The sequence below is a fragment of the Dasypus novemcinctus genome, chromosome 14 (genome assembly GCF_030445035.2).
Source record: "Dasypus novemcinctus isolate mDasNov1 chromosome 14, mDasNov1.1.hap2, whole genome shotgun sequence".
In the NCBI taxonomy this organism is placed as follows: Eukaryota; Metazoa; Chordata; class Mammalia; order Cingulata; family Dasypodidae; genus Dasypus; species Dasypus novemcinctus.
In genome coordinates, this window is record NC_080686.1 from 64,447,232 (window position 1) to 64,466,367 (window position 19,136).

Consider the following 19,136-nt stretch of genomic DNA (forward strand, 5'->3'; position numbering starts at 1 on the left):
CGATAGTCAGAGCAAAACTCACAATCTTGGTGAAGTCTTCCTACAATATTGCTAAACTTCCTTTCCTGGTAGTGTCCGCTCTGTGCTTTTCCAGTTTCAGGACACCCGAATGAATGAATGAATGAGCGAACATAAATTTTCATACCTAATCATTTACTATATTATGACAACCACTTTTTATCTCTTTAGGACTGGGACAGTGTCTTTTATTTTCTGTATTTCTCAGGCACCAAGCAGATGGTGAAGCCCCAGAAAATTACCAGTGGATGTTTTGCTAATTATTTGATTGTTAAAGAAACACAAGTCTGTACCTTTGATACTCAAAACTGATTATTTAGTCAGCCAGGAAGCATTTGTGAAATGTTCATGGGATGCATTGGGTAAACTCTGAAGAATTGTAAGTATGTCCAGATAAACCTGTGACAAAGGGTATGCTTTTTCCTCCATGAAAATCCTATTATATTCGCTTTAGTATCAAGAGTTAGTATTTACATGCCTCTAAAGTATGTCCTACCTGAACAATATGTATTTACAACAAATGAACACCATGGAACCTAAACTGCTTCATGTGTAATAAGAATGAGTTCTCCCCTCCAAAAAAAAATCAACCTACTTTTATACTACTATGATAATGAAGGAGATCCTTGGAGAAGGGCACTGAATTTGTCAAGCTATTACTGTATAATAACATTTAATACACATGTATAGTGCTGAGTATGTACCAGGCACTGTTCTAAGTACTTCACCTCTATTCATGCATCCTTCCATTAACTAGGAAAAATAGGCATTTTATGGATAGAGAAAGTATGGTACTTTACCCACATGTTATGGGTAAAAGAGATAGAACTTGATCCTAGGCATTTTGGCTCCAGAATTATTCTTCTAGCAATTCTACTATACTACTTTTTCCTATACTATGTGACCTCTCTGTAATTAGTGTTCCATTAATTTAGAATTTGTGACATTTGGAGTAAGTATTGGAGATAATAGAAAAGGTAAGGGTTGTTTCATTTATATGAGGAAACAATTTCCAGTGCCTGGAAATGCTTGAGAACACCTGCCAACATGTGAATGATGTATATATCACAGATGTATTACCCACTGAATGTAGCTCTCAGAGCGCAGTTACACGTTCCATGAACAAATGGGAACTATTTTCATAGTGGATTTAAAGTACAATGCCAAAAACTTATTATGTTCCTTTCTAAATAGAGGGTAAAATTGTTTGGGTTCATTTGTCACTTTTAAAAATTTTTTAGCATAATGATTCACTTATTTGTTTTAATTTTGATGACTTAAACTTTGCAGAAATTTCGGAGTGCTTCAGTTGGGGCTGAGGAGTACATGTATGACCAGACGTCGAGGTAGGTTTCCTAGAGATGAAGCCCAGGAGACTGATTAACTGATAACTGGTTAACTGAAAACCCTTTACATGTTCTCCCAAGTTATACTTTTAAATCTTTTATATATTTATTTACTTTGCTGAACAGTTTTATTTCTTGAGTCTTTAATTTTCCTCTCTGTGTGATGATTTCTAAATCACTATTTCTCAGTTTTCTGAGGCCTAGGTCTCCTCTTCTTCCGTCTGTTTGCTAGACATCTCTTCTTAGATATTCCTCTAAACCTCAGACTTACGTGCCTCCAACTCAAAAAGCGGAAGATGAACTTATCTTTTTTCCCTTTCTTCTCCTCCTTCACTTTCCCTGCAACTGTTTTCTTCTTTTATTTCGTATTGTAGCTAGTGATTTAACCATCCTCCTAGCCACCCTAGCTGAGGGGCAGGGTCACCTTCCTCCCTGCTGTACTTGCACAGCACTTGCCAAGTACTAAATGTGCCTTTTCTTCCCGTCGTCTCCCTTCCAACTTTATTCTAGCCAACTTTCTTCTGAACTATAGCAGTATAACGAATCTCCCTGCAACATTTTCTTTACCCTCCATTCAACCTTACACATAGCTCTCAGCTCTCATATACTAAGGGAATTGCCATGTACCAGCAATGAGATAGGAATTGAGGATTAAATATAATATCTCTTTATAAGAGACTGATAGGCTTTTGGAGGAATAAAATATGGTGACAGACAAATTGCAATACATTTGGAAAGTGATAACTCCTCCTCTAGTGATACATGTTCAAAAAGCTGAGAGGACCCATGTGCTGGAGTATTGGGTGATTGATGGGAGAGATGGAGTGAGGGGCAGGGCTTCATAGGAAGCAGCATTTGAGCTGAATCTTGAAGAATTTGCAGGAGGAGTTTGCTAGGAAATGAAGGAAGATTAAGGGTATTGTAGGTAGAGGGTCAGATTTTCAAAGCCCTTGAGTCATGATCATACCTGAAGACAAGAGAGAATGGTGAGAAATGATTTTATTTCTCCCAACTACAAAACTTGTCAGTGGTTTCTTCATATCAGACAGAATTAAACACAAATTCCTTATGAAGGTGGTCGGGGACCTCCATGTTCTGGTCCCTTTTTGAGCTTTGTCTCTCTCATGGTATTTCTTCCCTCTTTGCTTTTATGTATAGGGTCTTCTAGTCTTTCTCTTTCCACTGGATGTCCTCCTGATCCTTCAGGGTCTTGTGCCAATCTCAGTCTCCCTAGTCAGAATCTGTATGTGTGTGAGAGGGAGAATTCCAAATTGCCTTCTAAAATGTAGAAATGCGTATATAATTGATACGATATAAATGGAGATAACCAGGTGGTCAGCTCTCAGGCCTGGGAAAAGAGCACTGTGAACTCACCATTACTGAACCTGGTTTTTCTTTCTTCTGCTGTCACTGTCCAGCAGAGTGAACAAGTCTGTCAGAAGGTGTAAAATGAAGGAGCTGGACCAAATCAGAGGTTCCTGCTCTGTGTTTGCATAGGTTTGGAGGACATGATGATATTATGATATTCTGACATGATGTTCAAAATCATTTATGTTTATATATGCATTTTTCTGGGAAGAAAGTTTGTTACTTTCTATATATCTTTAAAGCAACCTGTGCCCTAAAATAGTTCCGAACTATAGGTCTAGGTGATTCTTAATGTCCTGTCCAAGATCTGTAATTTCAATGGCATTACATCGAAATTGCTTTTTCACACAAAGTGGCAATGGAATTGGTTCTGTCTTGAATGTTTTATTTCCCACCTCATACTGAGAAACATATTCTGGAATTCACATAGTTTATTAGTTTAAACTTAAGATTTTTATCAGTTAAGAGTGCTCACTTAATTTTTTTGCCTGTTAACATTTTTTTTCATTAGAGAATTTTTTTGAAAAACATCAAACATCATAGAAATATTTAACACAGTAAACAAGAGTAGCCTGTAATCCCATAGGAAACGAACTCTGAAAGTCATCTTTGCACCTGGCCTTTCAAGGAATCTGAAATTAAAGAGCTAAAAAATATATGGACCCAATGAGGAATTTGTGACAATTCAGAAAACACACAAAACATTTACTAGTGGATTACTATTCTGTGGCATCCTGTAGTGGACAAATATTTTTGGCACCCTGTAACAGACAAATATATTTGAATAAAAGTGTTAAAAAATGAGTGTGGCTCATACATTTAAGAATTTTTTAAATGATCTAGTCTTCCAAGTCCGGAAAATCAGTGTCTTTGTTTTGAAAATGTTTTGTATGTGTTAGGGAAATTTTTTAGAGGAGACTTCCATAAACTTTTCCTGTCATGAGCTATATAGATAGGAATACTTTAGGCTTTGCAAGCCATATGATCTCTGTTGAAGCTACTCAACTTTGCTGTTGTAGTGTGAAAGCACTCATAGACAATATCAACAGATAAGACATAAATGAAGGAGCATTGCTGTGTACCAGTAAAACCCCATTAACAAATACAGGGAGTGGCCTAGATTTAGCCCAAGATCCAGTTGCAAACCCCTGCTTTGGAGAACCCTGTCATGAGTTCTTTTGAAGGTTTGAAAAAGGACAGTTTGCTATGAAACTAGTTTCTCAGTAATGAATGTTTGCTTTTTGGATTTTTACATTTTGAGCTTAAAGTGGGATACAGCTATTTGTATATCTTGGTTAGAAGGTTAAATATATACATGGGTTGAACAAAAGCATTCCATACATTTGTTTTTTTAATGGGATAAAAATTGCAAATGCACTGAGTTTTTATGCTTCAGGCACACCTGATTGCCAACTCCTTGCAAAACTGGCCTGATACACCATGGACTCCCCCCATCCACCCAACCATCTGGTTTATGAGCTGCTATTAGAAATGCTGTATACATTGCACTGGAAATGACCTTTGGTCTGCTCTCATCTCTTTTGACATATGCTATGTTTTGTCTCTAAAATAGAGTAAATATTGGTTAATATTTGTACAAAATGGTATTGATGTGTAATTGATTAGGAAGGCGGAAATGTCCAAGTGAGTGAATGTGACCACTCTGTTTTCTGTTCACAGTGGCACCTTTCAGTACACCCTGGAAGCCACCAAATCTCTCCGTCAGAAGCAAGGGGAGGGCCCCATGACCTACCTCAACAAAGGACAGTTCTATGCTATAACACTCAGCGAGACTGGAGACAACAAATGCTTCAGACACCCCATCAGCAAAGTCAGGGTATGGACCTCATTTCTCAAAAAAGTGCAGAGATCAGATGAATGGAATTACTACCTCACAGCCTTTGTGAAGCGGCACAGAAAAGATTTCCAATATAAGTAATTCTCGAATAAATGTCACTGGGTTTGAGCGAGAGGACTTCTTGGCTTGTTTATCATTTTAATCAGTAACCAATAAACCCCAAGAGAGGGACATGTTTGGAGCATGCTTTCTGACTGTATCCAAGGAATTTTCCCTGCTTCTTTCATTGCCTGTGTTATTATTATTTTTTTAATCAATCTTAATTTTTCAAGTAAGTAGCCAGAAGTCAGAACATATCTGCGGCCCAGGAGAGAGCTAGTGCTCTCCTCTGTAAAGGAGAATGTAATTCAACCTGTGTCTCTGGGCCCTTTGAAACTTTGTTTAAAAGTCTTCTGCAGTCTGATGCTGATTTAGGATTTAGGGGATGAGGCATGATCCCTGTCAGGAGAGATGCAGAGGAATTTTTAGATTCATGCGTGGTAGCCTGGTTTATGGGAAATGAAACTGGTGCCTGAGCTCACTGCTCTGGAAGCCTGCCAGCCTATGGCATTCTCGCTACTCCCAAGAAAGGAGAGAACTGCTAATCCCTCTTTACTGAAAAGGGAAATTATAGCAGAGCTCTGGAAAGAGGCTGAAGGGTTCTTTCCACCTGTCGTAAAATGATCTGTGCTGCTCTGCTAATGGCGCCTGCCCCATCCTGCTTATCCATAGCCACCTCCTCCTTAGCTCTTCAAGACACTGACAGGAATACCATGGTGCCTAGAGGGTAATACAGTCTGAATTTACCCCCAATTTCAGATTCCTATGAAAAGTTAACAAATGACATAGAAGAGGAAGAAAAGTTCCCAGGTACTGCTGGTCTGCTTGCACGTTACTAACTTTTAGGTAAAATTATTGCATTGGTAACCTCTGCATCACATGGATTTTCTGGCTTTGTTTCAATGAGAAAGACAAGGAAGGATTGTCTGCTGATTTCTCCACCGAGCAGGCCTGCCTGCCTCCAAGGCTTCCCAGTCCCAGATTAGAGCTATGGGGGTCAAGACTGTGGTTGGGAAGCCGTGGGGCTCTTGCTCCCCACAAAGCTGACCCCTTTGCAGATGGAAGGGTGCCCAGTGTGCTGTGGTCACACTCTGGTGGAGGGTATACCATCATCATCTCATCACAACCTGAAATAACTATTATTTATTGTCTTCTACAAGCCCACACTGTATTAAGGACCCTACTACTGGTAACTCGTTTGGAACTATCAACGGCCCTATGAAATGGGCACTATTATTATGATATTACAGAGGAGAAAACTTGGGCTTGTAGATCCTAGTAATTGGCCAATTAATTAGCACATGTAAGCTAAAATGTGCGGGAAGCAGGATATGTCCAGGCAATCGAACTCCAGAACACACTCTCTTAACCACTATGGTGTGCTGTGTTGAGTAGTATGGAAGGCTAAAACGCAGAGGAATTTTAGCCCAGGGTCCATCTCTTGATGTATATTCTAGAATATACACCCTCACATGTATATGTCTGGTAAGAAGACACTGGATGAATTACCTTTTTTTAACTCTGAAAGGCCATGGAAGTTTGCACCTTTCAAGTAAGAGTTTAAATAGCCGCGGTGTCTTAACATCATCATTGCCACCACCTGAAGAAGTGGTGGGTGGTTAGTATTCTGAGGTTTTGACAAAAATTTGGAGTGCAGGGACTTTTCCAAAAATTTCACTTTGTTGAAATCACAGTAAGGTTTAAATGTGGAATGTTTGTATCCTTGTGTTAAGGATTAATTCCTTCTCTTAAGGATTTCAGTCTAATTCTCTGAGAGTAAGGTAGCCCCTCTCAGAGTGGATCTTTCTTACTCCTCAGGTGTGGGTTAGAAATTGTTTCTAAGGAAAGGATGCAAATGAAACCAGCCAACATTATTTTCTGAAAACTTTAATTCTGAATCCAAGCATGTAAGGCTTGGTAATAGCAGTTTCAAACTTCCTTTATCTTTATCACGGATGTAATAAATTTGCATCCCAAGAGTATACCCTTATTTATGTTAATTTAGCCATTTGCTAGGGGAAAAAAAATAACTTTAGTGTTATTTTTATTTTGGAATAGACAAAAAAACACCAGGAGGCCTCAGAATAAACTTTCATGTATAAACAGAAAACTTAAAGCCAGAGACAGAAGAAAGAAGAGCTGGCTGAGCTCATAGTTGTAACAGTCCAGAGACGCTTTTGTTCCTTGTGACTTCTCCATGCCTTTCCAGGTCACGCTGCCTGTGAATTCTAATAATATGGACACATGTTTCTAACTAGCTTTTCCAACAAATACTTGTTTTCTTGTGTACAAGCACATTAGGGATGAGCAATAATTTGAATTGCAGCCGGTCAGCTGCAAACAGGCATTTGGTTTCTGCTCTTTCTCAGGCATCAGGGACACTGTGATGAATAATTAAGACACTGTCCCTGTCCTCATTGAGTTTGACGTTAAATTGGAAGACATTGCCATTGAACTGAATAGTTGCAAATAATGAGGTAAATGACTACATAGGTGTAAAATTGTACAAAAGAGACTTTCTTAAGGAACAATGGCCAATGAAATATTCTGGAATACCAGGAAAGTGTCTAAGAAATATTTTGGAAATGGACTGGGAGGGATGCTGTATAATTAAAGAATTTCCTGATTTGTTTGTTTTCGGCTCCTTCCCCATCTCATAAATGACAGTGAATGTGTATTCAGTTTAACTAGGCTGTTTAAAATGTAGTAGTGAAAGGTGTTTGGGACTTTTAGTTCCTCAAGCTCATTTTAAAAGTATATCCACATTATATTTAAGTAAATATCATGGTTGACTTGTATTTTTCGATATATGAAATATCTGTAGCTTAGATCTGTGTTAATTACTATGATCCTGTGTTTTAGTATTTCCCTCATCACATCTACTGTTCTAGTCTGAGGCACTTAATTAGGCCAGAAATGGAGTTGCTCCTTTACAAATGGTGCCAAATTCTGTAATTAAGGATATAAAATTTCATAAATGTGCTTGCTGGCAGTATAAGAAAAAAATGTTTTTGGTGTTCCTGCTTATCTCACAAAATAACAGATGTGCTGGTAATGTGTTCATCTGGTTGTTCATGACTTCAGCAGTAAAAGTGATGTAGGATTCTTTTCTATATGATACACTCATTTCACAGTCGTGTTTTCAGTGGGCCAATTTTATAACAAAACAAACAGCTGAGCTTTGTCTAGGCTTCACTAAAGTACGAAAAGCAGCGTTACAGAAACACACCTCTGGCAGAACTTCCAGAACAGGAGACTGTACGAGGCAACAGAGGCACTGAACAGAAAATAAGCTCCACGGTTCTTTCCCCTGCAGAGTGTGGTGATGGTGGTCTTCAGTGAAGACAAAAACCGCGACGAGCAGCTGAAATACTGGAAGTACTGGCACTCTCGGCAGCACACGGCGAAGCAGAGGGTCCTCGACATTGGTGAGTTGGCCTTCCTCGCACCGCAGAGCCCTTGTCCTGTGCCAGGCACCGCTCGACGCACCTTTCATGTGCTAGCAGGTGTCGTCCACATCAGGACAAGAACTCAAAATTGGGCTAAGCCGAGGGAAAAGCCCTCTCTTTTCCATGAAGGTCAGCAGTGTGTCATATAATGACAGTAATATATTTAGATTTGCAAAGGTCATTTCCGTTTCTAAAACATCTTTCCTTCCCCACCTCTGAGTCTTAAGAGGCAGACAAGCAGGTCGGATCAATTCTGATTCCCTGTGATGTGAATGAACTCAGCCCTGCAGCGGAGAGGAGCTTGGTGACGCTCTCTGCCAGCGCCACCCGTCCCACCGCACACCTACTGCAAGTCACTCGGTGGTCAGGCACACTCACGTTTGACGGACCGGGACTTCCCTGGAGTAAAGAAGGAGTCAGCCTGCTGGGTGTATTTTCTGGAGCCTGTGTCCTAAACGCCATGTCTGTCTTCTAGAGACTGTAGCCTCCTGGACGGTCATCACTCTAGGTTCAGTCAGGAAAGCAGAGTCAGTGGCAAGCGGTTCAGGAGGGAGTTTGGTGCAGAGGTTGGAAAGGCAGTCCAGGACTGAGCACTAGCAGGAACTGGATGGACAAACAGAGGAGGAGGTGTGAGGGGAGCCACCCAGCAGGAGCTCAGACCATGGGGGATAAAAGGGGAGATGGGACCACGGAGGGAGCACAGGCGGGCAGCAGCGACAGAGGGAGAGGCTTTCCAATGGTGATGGAACCACAGAAAACTCACTAAGAGAGACACCTCAACCCAGAGGGAGGACAAGAAATACTCTAGTGTCTCCCTGCTGCCCAGTCTCCTGCCATTACTTCCCACTGGTCAAATTTAACGTGAAGCCAAAGGCCATGGGGCCCAGTGAGCGTGGTTTCCTAGAGTTCACTTCTGACAGAGCAAAGCAGGGGGGAGTGGGTCTTAAAAGTTCTGAAGGTTACTCAGAGACACAGACAGTATTAAAGTATTCCTAAGTAATTTTTTTTCAAAGATTTTTTTTTTATTTATTTCTCTCCCCTTCCCTGGCTCCCCCCCCCCACCCCAGTTGTCTGCTCTCTGTGTCCATTCGCTTTTTTTTTTCTGTAATCACTTCCGTCCTTATCAGTGGCACCAGGAATCTGTGTTTCTTTTTGTTGCATCATCTTGCTGTGTCAGCTCTCCGTGTGTACGGCGCCATTCCTGGGCAGGCTGCACTTTCTTTCGCACTGGGCGACTCTCCTTACGGGGCGCTCTCCTTGTGCGTGGGGCTCCCCTACATGGAGGACACCCCGTGTGGCACGGCACTTCTTGTATGCATCAGCACTGCATATGGGCCAGCTCCACATGGGTTAGAAAGCCCTAGGTTTGAACCTTGGACCTCCCTTGTGGTAGGTGGATGCCCTAACCATTGGGCCAAATCTGCTTCCCTATTCCTAAGTAATTTTAACATTTTATCTACATGCTATTTCCATAAGAAAAAAGTTGTTATTTTGAGTATAAACTTTATTACTTCATTTTCCAGACTAAGTGGCTGCAGACCCAGGGAGTGTAGGTGAAGCAAAGATTCCCATTGTGCAGGGCATCAGAAGATATTACTGAGCCATTTATAGGATGTTTGCTTTGGTTTCTTACTCACCACAATGATGGATACTTTCAGACCCTCTGTCACAGCCTTGCTAAGACCCTTGTGACCTGTTGGCAGAGAGGTGCCTTGGTTAAGGTTAGAGACTCATCTCAGGCACATTGAAACTAATTACTGGTTTATACTGTGAAATGGTTAAGCCACCTCTCCACATGCACATAGAAACTCCCACACAAACATACACACACACATCCCTTCTGTTAAGTAGTCAAGCATCTTTGTCTTACAAATGAGGACACTGAGGACTATAGAGGCTCACTGACCCACCCTCCCAAGGAGGTGTCCTCAGATAATTAATACAAGTCCTGGGATAAGAACAGGTTTCCTAACTCACGTCAATGCCCTGCCCCTCCAAGGCAGACTGACTAGGAGGAGGGATTTGGGGAGACTTGCCTAACCTGCTTTGTAGAACATCTGTGTAGAGCAAGGGAATAATTTTATTTTGTTTGAAAATGTAGCCTTATAATTATTACCCAAGAAAATGAGAGGAGCAATTAAATAGAAATATGGACTAAGTCCAAATAAGGCAAAGAATAAAAGGATTTTACTGGCATAGCTGTTGATTCAACTTTGATGTTGTTACAGAATGTACTTTTCTTAGACCAGGATGGGTTGCAGGACTTCAGATGTCATCTGTCTTCATCACCTTGTAGAACCCTAAACAAACCTATACACACATACACACTCACATTTTATTTCTGTAATTTGTGACTTTTACTAAGTAGCTTTATGGCTAATTGGGCTACTTTTTGCTTGGGATCTGAGACCAACGCATTGAATAAGCCCCTTAGCTTCAAATGGAAAATCTATATTCTGAACACACTGAATGCTTTTACAGGGTGAGGTAATATGCAAAAATCTCATGTAATTCATTCTTCTACTAAGTTAAGAAAATAATCGAGCTATGTGTTCCTCTGCCAGTGAGCTTAGGAGATAAAGGAGAGCTGCCCTTGCAAGGGCATGTACGTTTGTGCCTTGTGTTCCATCAGTAGTGACTCTGGAGTGCAGTGTTGGAAAAGTGGCTCAGCTAGGAGTGTCGCTGAGGCTATCAGTGCCTGCTGAGGCTGAAGGGAGGTAGAGAGTATTCATGCTATATGTATTAGTCAGCCAAAGGGGTGCTGATGCAAAATACCAGAAATTGGTTGTTTTTTATAAAGAGTATTTATTTGGGGTAGAAGCTTACAGATACCAGGCCGTAAAGCATAAGTTACTTCCCTCACCAAAGTCTATTTGGAGCAAGATGGCTGCTGATGACTGCAACGGTTCAGGCTTCCTGGGTTCCTATGTTCCTGGAGCTTGCTTTTCTCTGGGTTCAAGGTTCTTTTCTTCCTGGGGCTGGCTTCTCTTTCCTCTGTGAGCTTAATTCCCAGGGCTCCAGCTTAAGTCTTTAGCATCAGACTCTAACATCAAAACTCCAGCATCAGAAACCCTCAACTGTGTTCTTCACCATGTCTTTTTTCTGTGAGTCCACACCCCTTGGTGGGGTTAACGCCCTAATCATAACTCAGTCATGCCCAGGGGTACAGATCAGATTACAAACATAATCCAATATTTCTTTTTGGAATTTATCAATAATATCAGACTGCTACACTATACATTTGCCAATTTTGGCTGAGGATCTCTTAGTGGCCTGAAAAGGAAAATGAAAAACCAAAAGTATTTAGCATATTTCCAAACCAAAACTTCCATGAAGCTGGAGGCTAAAGGCTCAAATATTAGAGGTCCCACATCTCCACCAGCAGCGTGAATTCCGAGCTGGGTGATTAAGTTCAAGTGAGCCATCCAGGTAGTGGCCTTGGAGCTGGAGTGAGAGACCAAGATGAAGTCCCTGCAGCTACAGTGGGGGCTCATACCTGGTGGTCCTTAGAGTCTGCTGGTTGTTTTAGTGGGCTGCAAACCTCCTCAGATTATGCACAACATAGTGCTGTGTGTAGGGGTGTACGCACATTTTCATCATGTTTTCCAGGGGTGTCTAGGCTAACCAGCCTTGCCTTCCTGCACACAGCTGCTTTATCTCTACTCCAAGCCTCCATCAGCGGCAAGCCCAAGTGAATCTTCCCCTCCTCCCTTGTGTCTTTCCTTTATTTGGGATCCCCACAACACTTATGCTCAAGGATTGTTCTGCTGTCTCTTGTACTCTGTAATAATGCCTGGTGAGCCTTCTTAAACCCTTACTTATGTAAACTTACCCCCTCCTGAGCCCAACCCCTCATCTCCCACACCTCATTCTCTGTGCTGCTCCTATGTGGCTGATTCCTGCATCACTCCAGGCTAGTCCTGTGCCAGTCTCATGGAACTCCTTAGGCAGATATTTATATGGCTTGCTTCCCTCACTTCTTTTAGGCCTTTGCTTATTGTTCCCTAACCAGAGAGTCCTTCAGCCTATTATGTTATCTGTCATTCTCTATCTCCCTTACCTTTACTTTTCTTAGGGAATTGATCACCACCTGACATGTTCTTTATTTGTAGATATTTCTATATTAGTTTGCTAAAAGCTGCTGGGAGCAATATACTATAATTAGATTGGCTTTTATAATCAGACTTTATTAAGTTAAAAGCTTACATACCTGAGGCTGTGAAAGTGTCCAAATCAAGGCAATATTAAGAGCTGCTGTTTCCATATTCATCCCATTTATAAAAGACTCCAGTAAGAGGATTAAGACCCACCCTGGGGGAAGTGGATTTGGCCCAGTGGTTAGGGCATCCGTCTATCACATGGGAGGTCTGTGTTTCAAACCCCAGGCCTCCTTGACCCGTGTGGAGCTGGCCCATGCACAGTGCTGATGCACGCAAGGAATGCCATGCCACGTAGGGGTGTCCCCACGTAGGGGAGCCCCATGCACAAGGAGTGCGCCCCATAAGGAGAGCCGCCCAGCGCGAAAGAAAGTGCAGCCTGCCTAAGAATGGCGCCGCACACTCGGAGAGCTGACACAATAAGATGAGGCAACAAAAAGAAACACGGATTCCTGTGCCGCTGACAACAACAGAAAGTGGACAAAGAAGACGACACAGCAAATAGACACAGAGAACAGACAACCAGGGCGGGGGGTTAGGGGGGAAAGGGAGAGAAATAAATAAATAAATAAATCTTTAAAAAAAAAAATGACCTACCCTTGGCCACACATTAATGAGTAATCTAATCAAAGGTCCTTACCTGACATAATCTAATCAAAACATCCTTCCTATAATAGGTTCATACCCAGAGGAGTAGGTTAGCTCTAAGCACTTAATCTTTTCCATGGATCCATAAAAGCCTCAAACTAGAACATAGCACTAAAGCAGCCATAGGCAATATGTAAATGAGAGGATGTGGCTGTGTTCCAATAAAACTTTATTTACAAAAATAGGTGGCAAGCTGAATTTGGCCCATGGCCAAAGAGTTTGCCGATCCCTATCTAGGACAATAAAATCAATACTACACCTTTAAAAACATAATGAACAATTAGATACAGTAATAGGAAAAAGATAAAATCTGTAAGACATCTAGGAATAAATCTTCAGATTTGCAAATCTTTTATAGAGAACATTAGAAGACATTAAAGGTTGTAAAAGAAGTCTTCAATAAATAGAGTGATATACCAAGACTCTAGCAGAAAGGGTAATCTCAGATTAATCTTCAAGTTCATTATAATTCCAATAAAAATTTCCTGAGAGTTTTAATGGAATTTAACAAGCTGTTTCAAAAATTCTCATGGAAGAACAAAGGGCCAAAAATGGGTAAGACAATTTCGAAGTATAATTAGAAGGTGGGGCAATATGCCCTACCGGGTATCAAAACTTTAAAGCCATAATAATTCAGAGGCAGAGGTTAGAAAAATAGCCTAATGGAACTGAATAAAGAGCCAAGAAACAGACCCACACCTATGTGGGACCTTGATATGTGACAGAGTCTCATTTCCAGTACATGCAGACAAGATCATATATTTACTAAAAGATGCTGGGATAACTGATGTTCCATATGGAGAGAAAATTAAGTTATACCTTTACCCCATACCACCCACAAAAAAGAATCTCGTGTGGATTAAACACCTAAAATGGTAAAACAAAACTATAACAAATTTAAAGGGGAACTGTAAGGATAGCTTTGTGAGCTGAAGGTAGGGAAATCTTTCTTAAATAAGATGTAAAGGAAAAAATCGATAAATTTGCCTGCATTAATATTTAAATTAAAATTAAAAAGCTTCTATAAACAGTCATAAGAAAATCGACTTACTAAAGGAAAATGTAACACATATAGCTGATAAAGTATCAGTATCTAGAATTATAAAGGACTCCTGCAAATCAGTTAGAAAAAGACAACGCAATAGGAAACAATTAAAGGCAATTCACAGAAAAAAACCCCCAACCTTAATGCCCAATAAGCACATTAAAATATGCTCAACCTTAGTAGTAATCAAAAAATTAAATGAGATTAGCACATTTTATAAAATCTGATAAAGCCATTAGCAAAGACAGGAGGAGTGGGAACTCTCATATATGCCAATGAGAATGTTAATTGATTCAACCCATATAGAGTGTGGAGAGAAGGAAGTCCTGAGTAAATAGGGTTGCAAGAATGAGAGGAGAGTTTGGTAGGTGTGGAAAGGCTTGCTTTTTCAAGGGAAATCTTAGGGCGACAGGAATATGAAGGATTGGGGAAATTTGTTGGTCTCTGAGGAACACTATGTAAAACTCTTTCTGTCAGGCTCACGCTGAGGATCTGTGTTTCTGTGGGAGACTGACTGCGCCCAGTAGGGTGCGACCTCATCTAGAGACCCACAGGTGTTAGGGGGTCCATTGCCTCTGGCCGCCTGTGGCCTGATGTGCAATCCGCAGGACTGCAGGTAGAACTCTAGGAAATGCTACTTCAGTTCCTTTGCAGAGGCTCTTTGCAGGCAAATGCCACCACACCGGATGCTGGTGGCAGATGTCATTAAGCTCAAACTTTCATGCCCTCTGCTCCCATAACCCTCTCTTGACTCCACAAAACCTTGTTTTTCAGTTGACTTGAAGAGATCTTAAATGTATGTATCTGTGTGTGTATACATTGTGATTTAACACTCCTGTCTCATTTTTAAGTAATCCATGTTTTCCTGTTGTTGGATGAGGGATAATAGAAGTTGTACCAAATATTACTGTACATTCAAGTGGAAGTTTTACCTTTGCATATCAGTCCTCCTAGAATTCCAGGGCATGTGCAAAAATAATAGGCTAATACAATATTGTGATTAAATGAAATTTCTCTTTAATGAATTACAGTTTTTTATTTTAGAGATTTTGAATAATCATTAAGGATTTTTATTAGGACAGTAGTGGCATGATATCTGTATTTCATAAAGGTGACTCTGGGGTAACGTGGATGGTGTGGAGTGAGGAAGAGATGGGCAATGAGAGATTGGTTATATCCCGGTGAATGATGAGTACTCGGAGGAATGGATTGTAAAGGGAAGGTAGAAAGTTAAGAGAAGAATGAGAAGCAAATTATAGAACTGATGGACCCTGGAAGACTGACTGGATGTGCAGTGAAGGAGGAAAAAAAAAGGGTCATAAAAGGGAAGTGCTGCTTTGCTGAGTAGATGCCCCGACCTGTGCAGGTGCTCGGGGTATAGGTTGGTGAGGTCCTGAGTTCAGTCTGGGGCATGTTGCTTTTGAGGCACCATCTACACCTATTCAGGATGGGAGTTCCCCTGGACCTGTTTGCACAGTGGAGATTATCCAGTTTTGCATAGTGTGTGCCATTTGGAATGAATCACAAATCACAAAATGCACTGTACTAGCTATCAAGTCTATACAGACAGTAGATAAATCCAAAACCATTTTCTGGGGGAAGGCACATTTTTCTATTAACTCTCAAAGAGCAAAAGAAGACTAGAAGAAAAGATGTTCAACAGCTAATATTAACTTTATAAAATGAAAACCAAAAGCTACAGCAGACATTAATTTGTAGCACATTCACATATACTTTCTCTCTACTGAGCAGAATTGAGAATTCTTTTGCTACTTTACAGTGCAGGTGTTACAAATTGATAAACATCAGGTTTTGTTTTTCTTTTTTTGTATTTTCAGAGTGGGTGGTAGGGATTCTAATATAATGAGACTTATTCTGCAAGCCCATCTGAAGAAGAATCATTACTTTACAGTCCCATCCAGTGTATTCATTATTTTGTTTGTTTGTTTACTTATTATCTATTTTAAGTATTTTGAGAGGTACTGGAGATTGAATACTAGGTCCTTATACATGAGAATCAGGAACTCAACTACTGAGCTATACCGACTCCCCCAGTATATCCATATTGATATAATTTCTAAGTTAATTGTGAAACTAACCACACACTCTTTATTAATCTGTCTTAAATTTTAGTTCACAATAATCTTTCTTTGTATCAGGATATATTAGTTATGTTGTTAATAATAATTCTGTAGTTTCTGTAATGATTAGCAGGCAGTTTTATCTTCAATTTTTAACTTGTGATGATAGGATTTTCCACAGTTCTCTACTACAAATCTATTTCTTAAGAACTGCTTTTTAAATTGTGCTCTCACAGCACTCAACCACTGAGCCACATGGGCTCCCCTGTGTTGGTTTTTTCAATTGTTTGTTTGTTGTTTGATTTTTTTTTTTTTAAGAGGCACTGGGAACTGAACCCGGGACCTCCCATTTGGGAATCAGGCGTCCAACTGCTTGAACCACATTTCCTCCAACAGTAGCTTTGTATTACAGTAAAACTTTCCATGACAATTTAAGTTCAAACTAAATCAAGATCCCTTTTGGGGCTTAGTTCCCTATAGTTCTCTTTGAGGGTCAGAGAGAAACTTTTCAAAAAACTCTCAAAAACAGAATTCTCAAGCAGAATTATTCAGCTTGTTGGTTCTGTCCAGACCTAAGAGCTCTGCTCAGTCTGCCGTCATACTCCACTTTAAAATAGAAGCTGTGATTAAAATTAAGTAACGCTGTTTTTCTTTGAGCTCCCTAGAGGAGGCTAGCTCTGAGCCATGCCCTAGATGTGTGCTTTCTTCAGGGTTTATAGCCACTGGTGTCAAACCTGCACTGGGCTGCTCTGGGAGCTGTGCAGGAAAGGAGGACGGTGGAGATTTGGGGTGGAAGGGGCAAGAATGGGGCAACTGCTGCCTTCCAGGAAGTCAGATAGCTAGGGGATGAGATGGCCCAGCCACTTACCTCTCTCTCTTCTCCAGGGTTTCCCACCCTTCCTTTTAGTTTAGTTCTCTGCAGAGCTGTCCTCCCCAGAATTAAATGAATTTGTTCTCTCCTTGCAGTGGGGAAAATGTTGGTCTTCCTTTCTTTAAAAATAACACGAGTAAAAGGGATTTCAGCTTTTTTCTTTTCTAGCCTGTCTCTACACCTCTGACTAGATATGAAAGCCAATTTGATGAAAAACAAAACAAATTCCAAGACACAAAAGGACAAATATTGTATAATTCCACTTATATGAAATATCTCAAGTAAGTAAATTCATAGAGACAGAAAGTAGTTTAGGTGTTACCAGGAGCTAAGGGAAGGAGAGAATGGGAGTTATTGCTTAATGAGTAGAGTTTCTGCTTGGAGTGATGAAAAAGTTTTGGTAGTGGATGATGGTGATGGTAACTCATGTGAATATACACTTAAAAATGTTTAAATGGTGAATTATCTATGTATATTACCACAGTAACATTTAAAAAACAAAACAACTAAACCTCTTGAGGGGCCCCACCTTTAAAAACAAAACCCCAGGACTGGTGTGAGTCAAAGCCGTGAGTCAGGGCTAAGTCAGAAGAATGAGCTCGAACCCCACTTCCTCCACAGGACCAGACTGAGAGGGAGTTTGGGGTGTGGCCAGGAGCGACCCAACCTGCTGATCTAGATGCTTTCTCTTTTCCGTCAGCTCCAGCTATCATCTCATTCATGCACCGTGCAAGACATGCTCTGGTGGTAAAAGCGTGGTAGGCTCTGAAGGCTAGGCATTTAAAGCATTGTAAAATGCAAGTATTCTTTAAAGGTCAATATTTTCTCAGGCAGGAAATAATAATTTTTAATAATAACTGAGCCCCTGTGGGCTTTCGTTTATTGTGTACATGTCTCAGTATGAACCCTAGAAAACTTCTTCTGTTGAGGACGGTCTCTCTGGGGGAGAATCACTTCCTCCTTGGCACGGGTGACTAGGGTGTTCCCAGAGTCCCACTTCCCCCAGGGAAAGGCCCAGGACAGGGCCAGAGTGGAAAACGCCCAGCCCCAGCCCCTGGTCCCCTGCAGTCTTCCCTTTCAAGCCACTGCTGGGTGGTCTTTTTCCCCTCTATCCCCAACAACTCTTAAAAGAGGAGCCTGTACTCCCTGCCCCACTTCCTAAACTTCTACTCATGTCTCAATGCAATGTAATCTTTTATTGAAATTTCTAAATGCCAGATCCATAGTTACTAGTCTTATCCCTCACTACTTTTTCCTAGTTCCTTCCAGCCTCTCCTTTGTCCCGTGTCTACCTAGCATAGCCTCTCTTTCACCGGGAACTCAGCTTACCTCTTGTTCCCCCGTCCCCACTTTGGTGTCTTCCTAACCTTATAGTTAGAGTGCGCTGCTCCCTTCATGGGCTTTGATTTATATCTAGACAATGGCACTCGGCCTTGTTTCACTTGATTTATCATTTTACATTCTGCCTGTCCGACTAGGTGCGGAACTTCTTAAGTGCAGAGAGAACTTAAATTTTTTACCTTTGTATGCCTGGCACCTGGTATAGAGCCTGGTATAGAGTAGATGCTCCATAAATGTTGAATAGTAGATGAACAAATTGCCACATTTATGGCTTTGTGTATCTAGGTGATAGTTTCTGTAAGCAGGCATGTGTTTAGTTACTGGAAAACCAGGCAGTGGCTGGGTTCCCTCTTCTTCCATCCTGAAAGCATCATTTTTGATAATACTTTCCTGGATGCTAAGGGGATAAAAGTACTTATAGTTCTTAAATTGACTATATTTAAATATTATTTTATTACTCCATAGACCTTCTGATAAAATGTGTCTTACAACTACAAGACTTAAATGCTAGCATAGAAATATAACATATATACTAATAAACTAAGGATAATTAGTTTTTTTAAAAGTTAACTAGAAATTATTACTCTTTCCCTGAAGCAACCAAATGGGGATTTTTTGAACAAACTTTCAAAAAAAGGTAGCTATATTGGAAATTAAAAATTGCAATGAAAACAGCCCTTTACTATTACTTCTTCACTGCTCCTAGGAATTCTATTTATTTGGTTCCAAGACATTATTGTTGAATAAGCCATTTCTTCTAAAATGTTTCCCTACTGCTGGCAGTTGGATAGATAACTAAAAGGGATGTTACAGAGTAGAATAAAGGATGGAATGGATGTTTTAAAACCTCTCTGAGAATCTCTTTTTTAATGAGAGGGTAGGCTGTCCTATAAAGAGATGCTGGTATATACTGTG

The 19,136-nt window shown here is 40.7% G+C and overlaps 1 protein-coding gene across 10 annotated transcripts in view; it reads left to right on the forward strand.

Annotated features, from left to right (window-relative positions):
• Positions 1–19,136, forward strand: part of GRHL2 (grainyhead like transcription factor 2) — a 162,651-nt gene that overhangs the window by 64,463 nt on the left and 79,052 nt on the right. For all 10 annotated transcript variants that reach the window (XM_004476413.5, XM_004476414.5, XM_023584067.3 and 7 more), the window contains 3 exons: positions 1,309–1,364; positions 4,413–4,569; positions 7,946–8,057. In XM_004476413.5, coding sequence (XP_004476470.1) covers positions 1,309–1,364; positions 4,413–4,569; positions 7,946–8,057 — 325 coding nt within the window. The remainder of the gene's footprint in view (positions 1–1,308; positions 1,365–4,412; positions 4,570–7,945; positions 8,058–19,136) is intronic.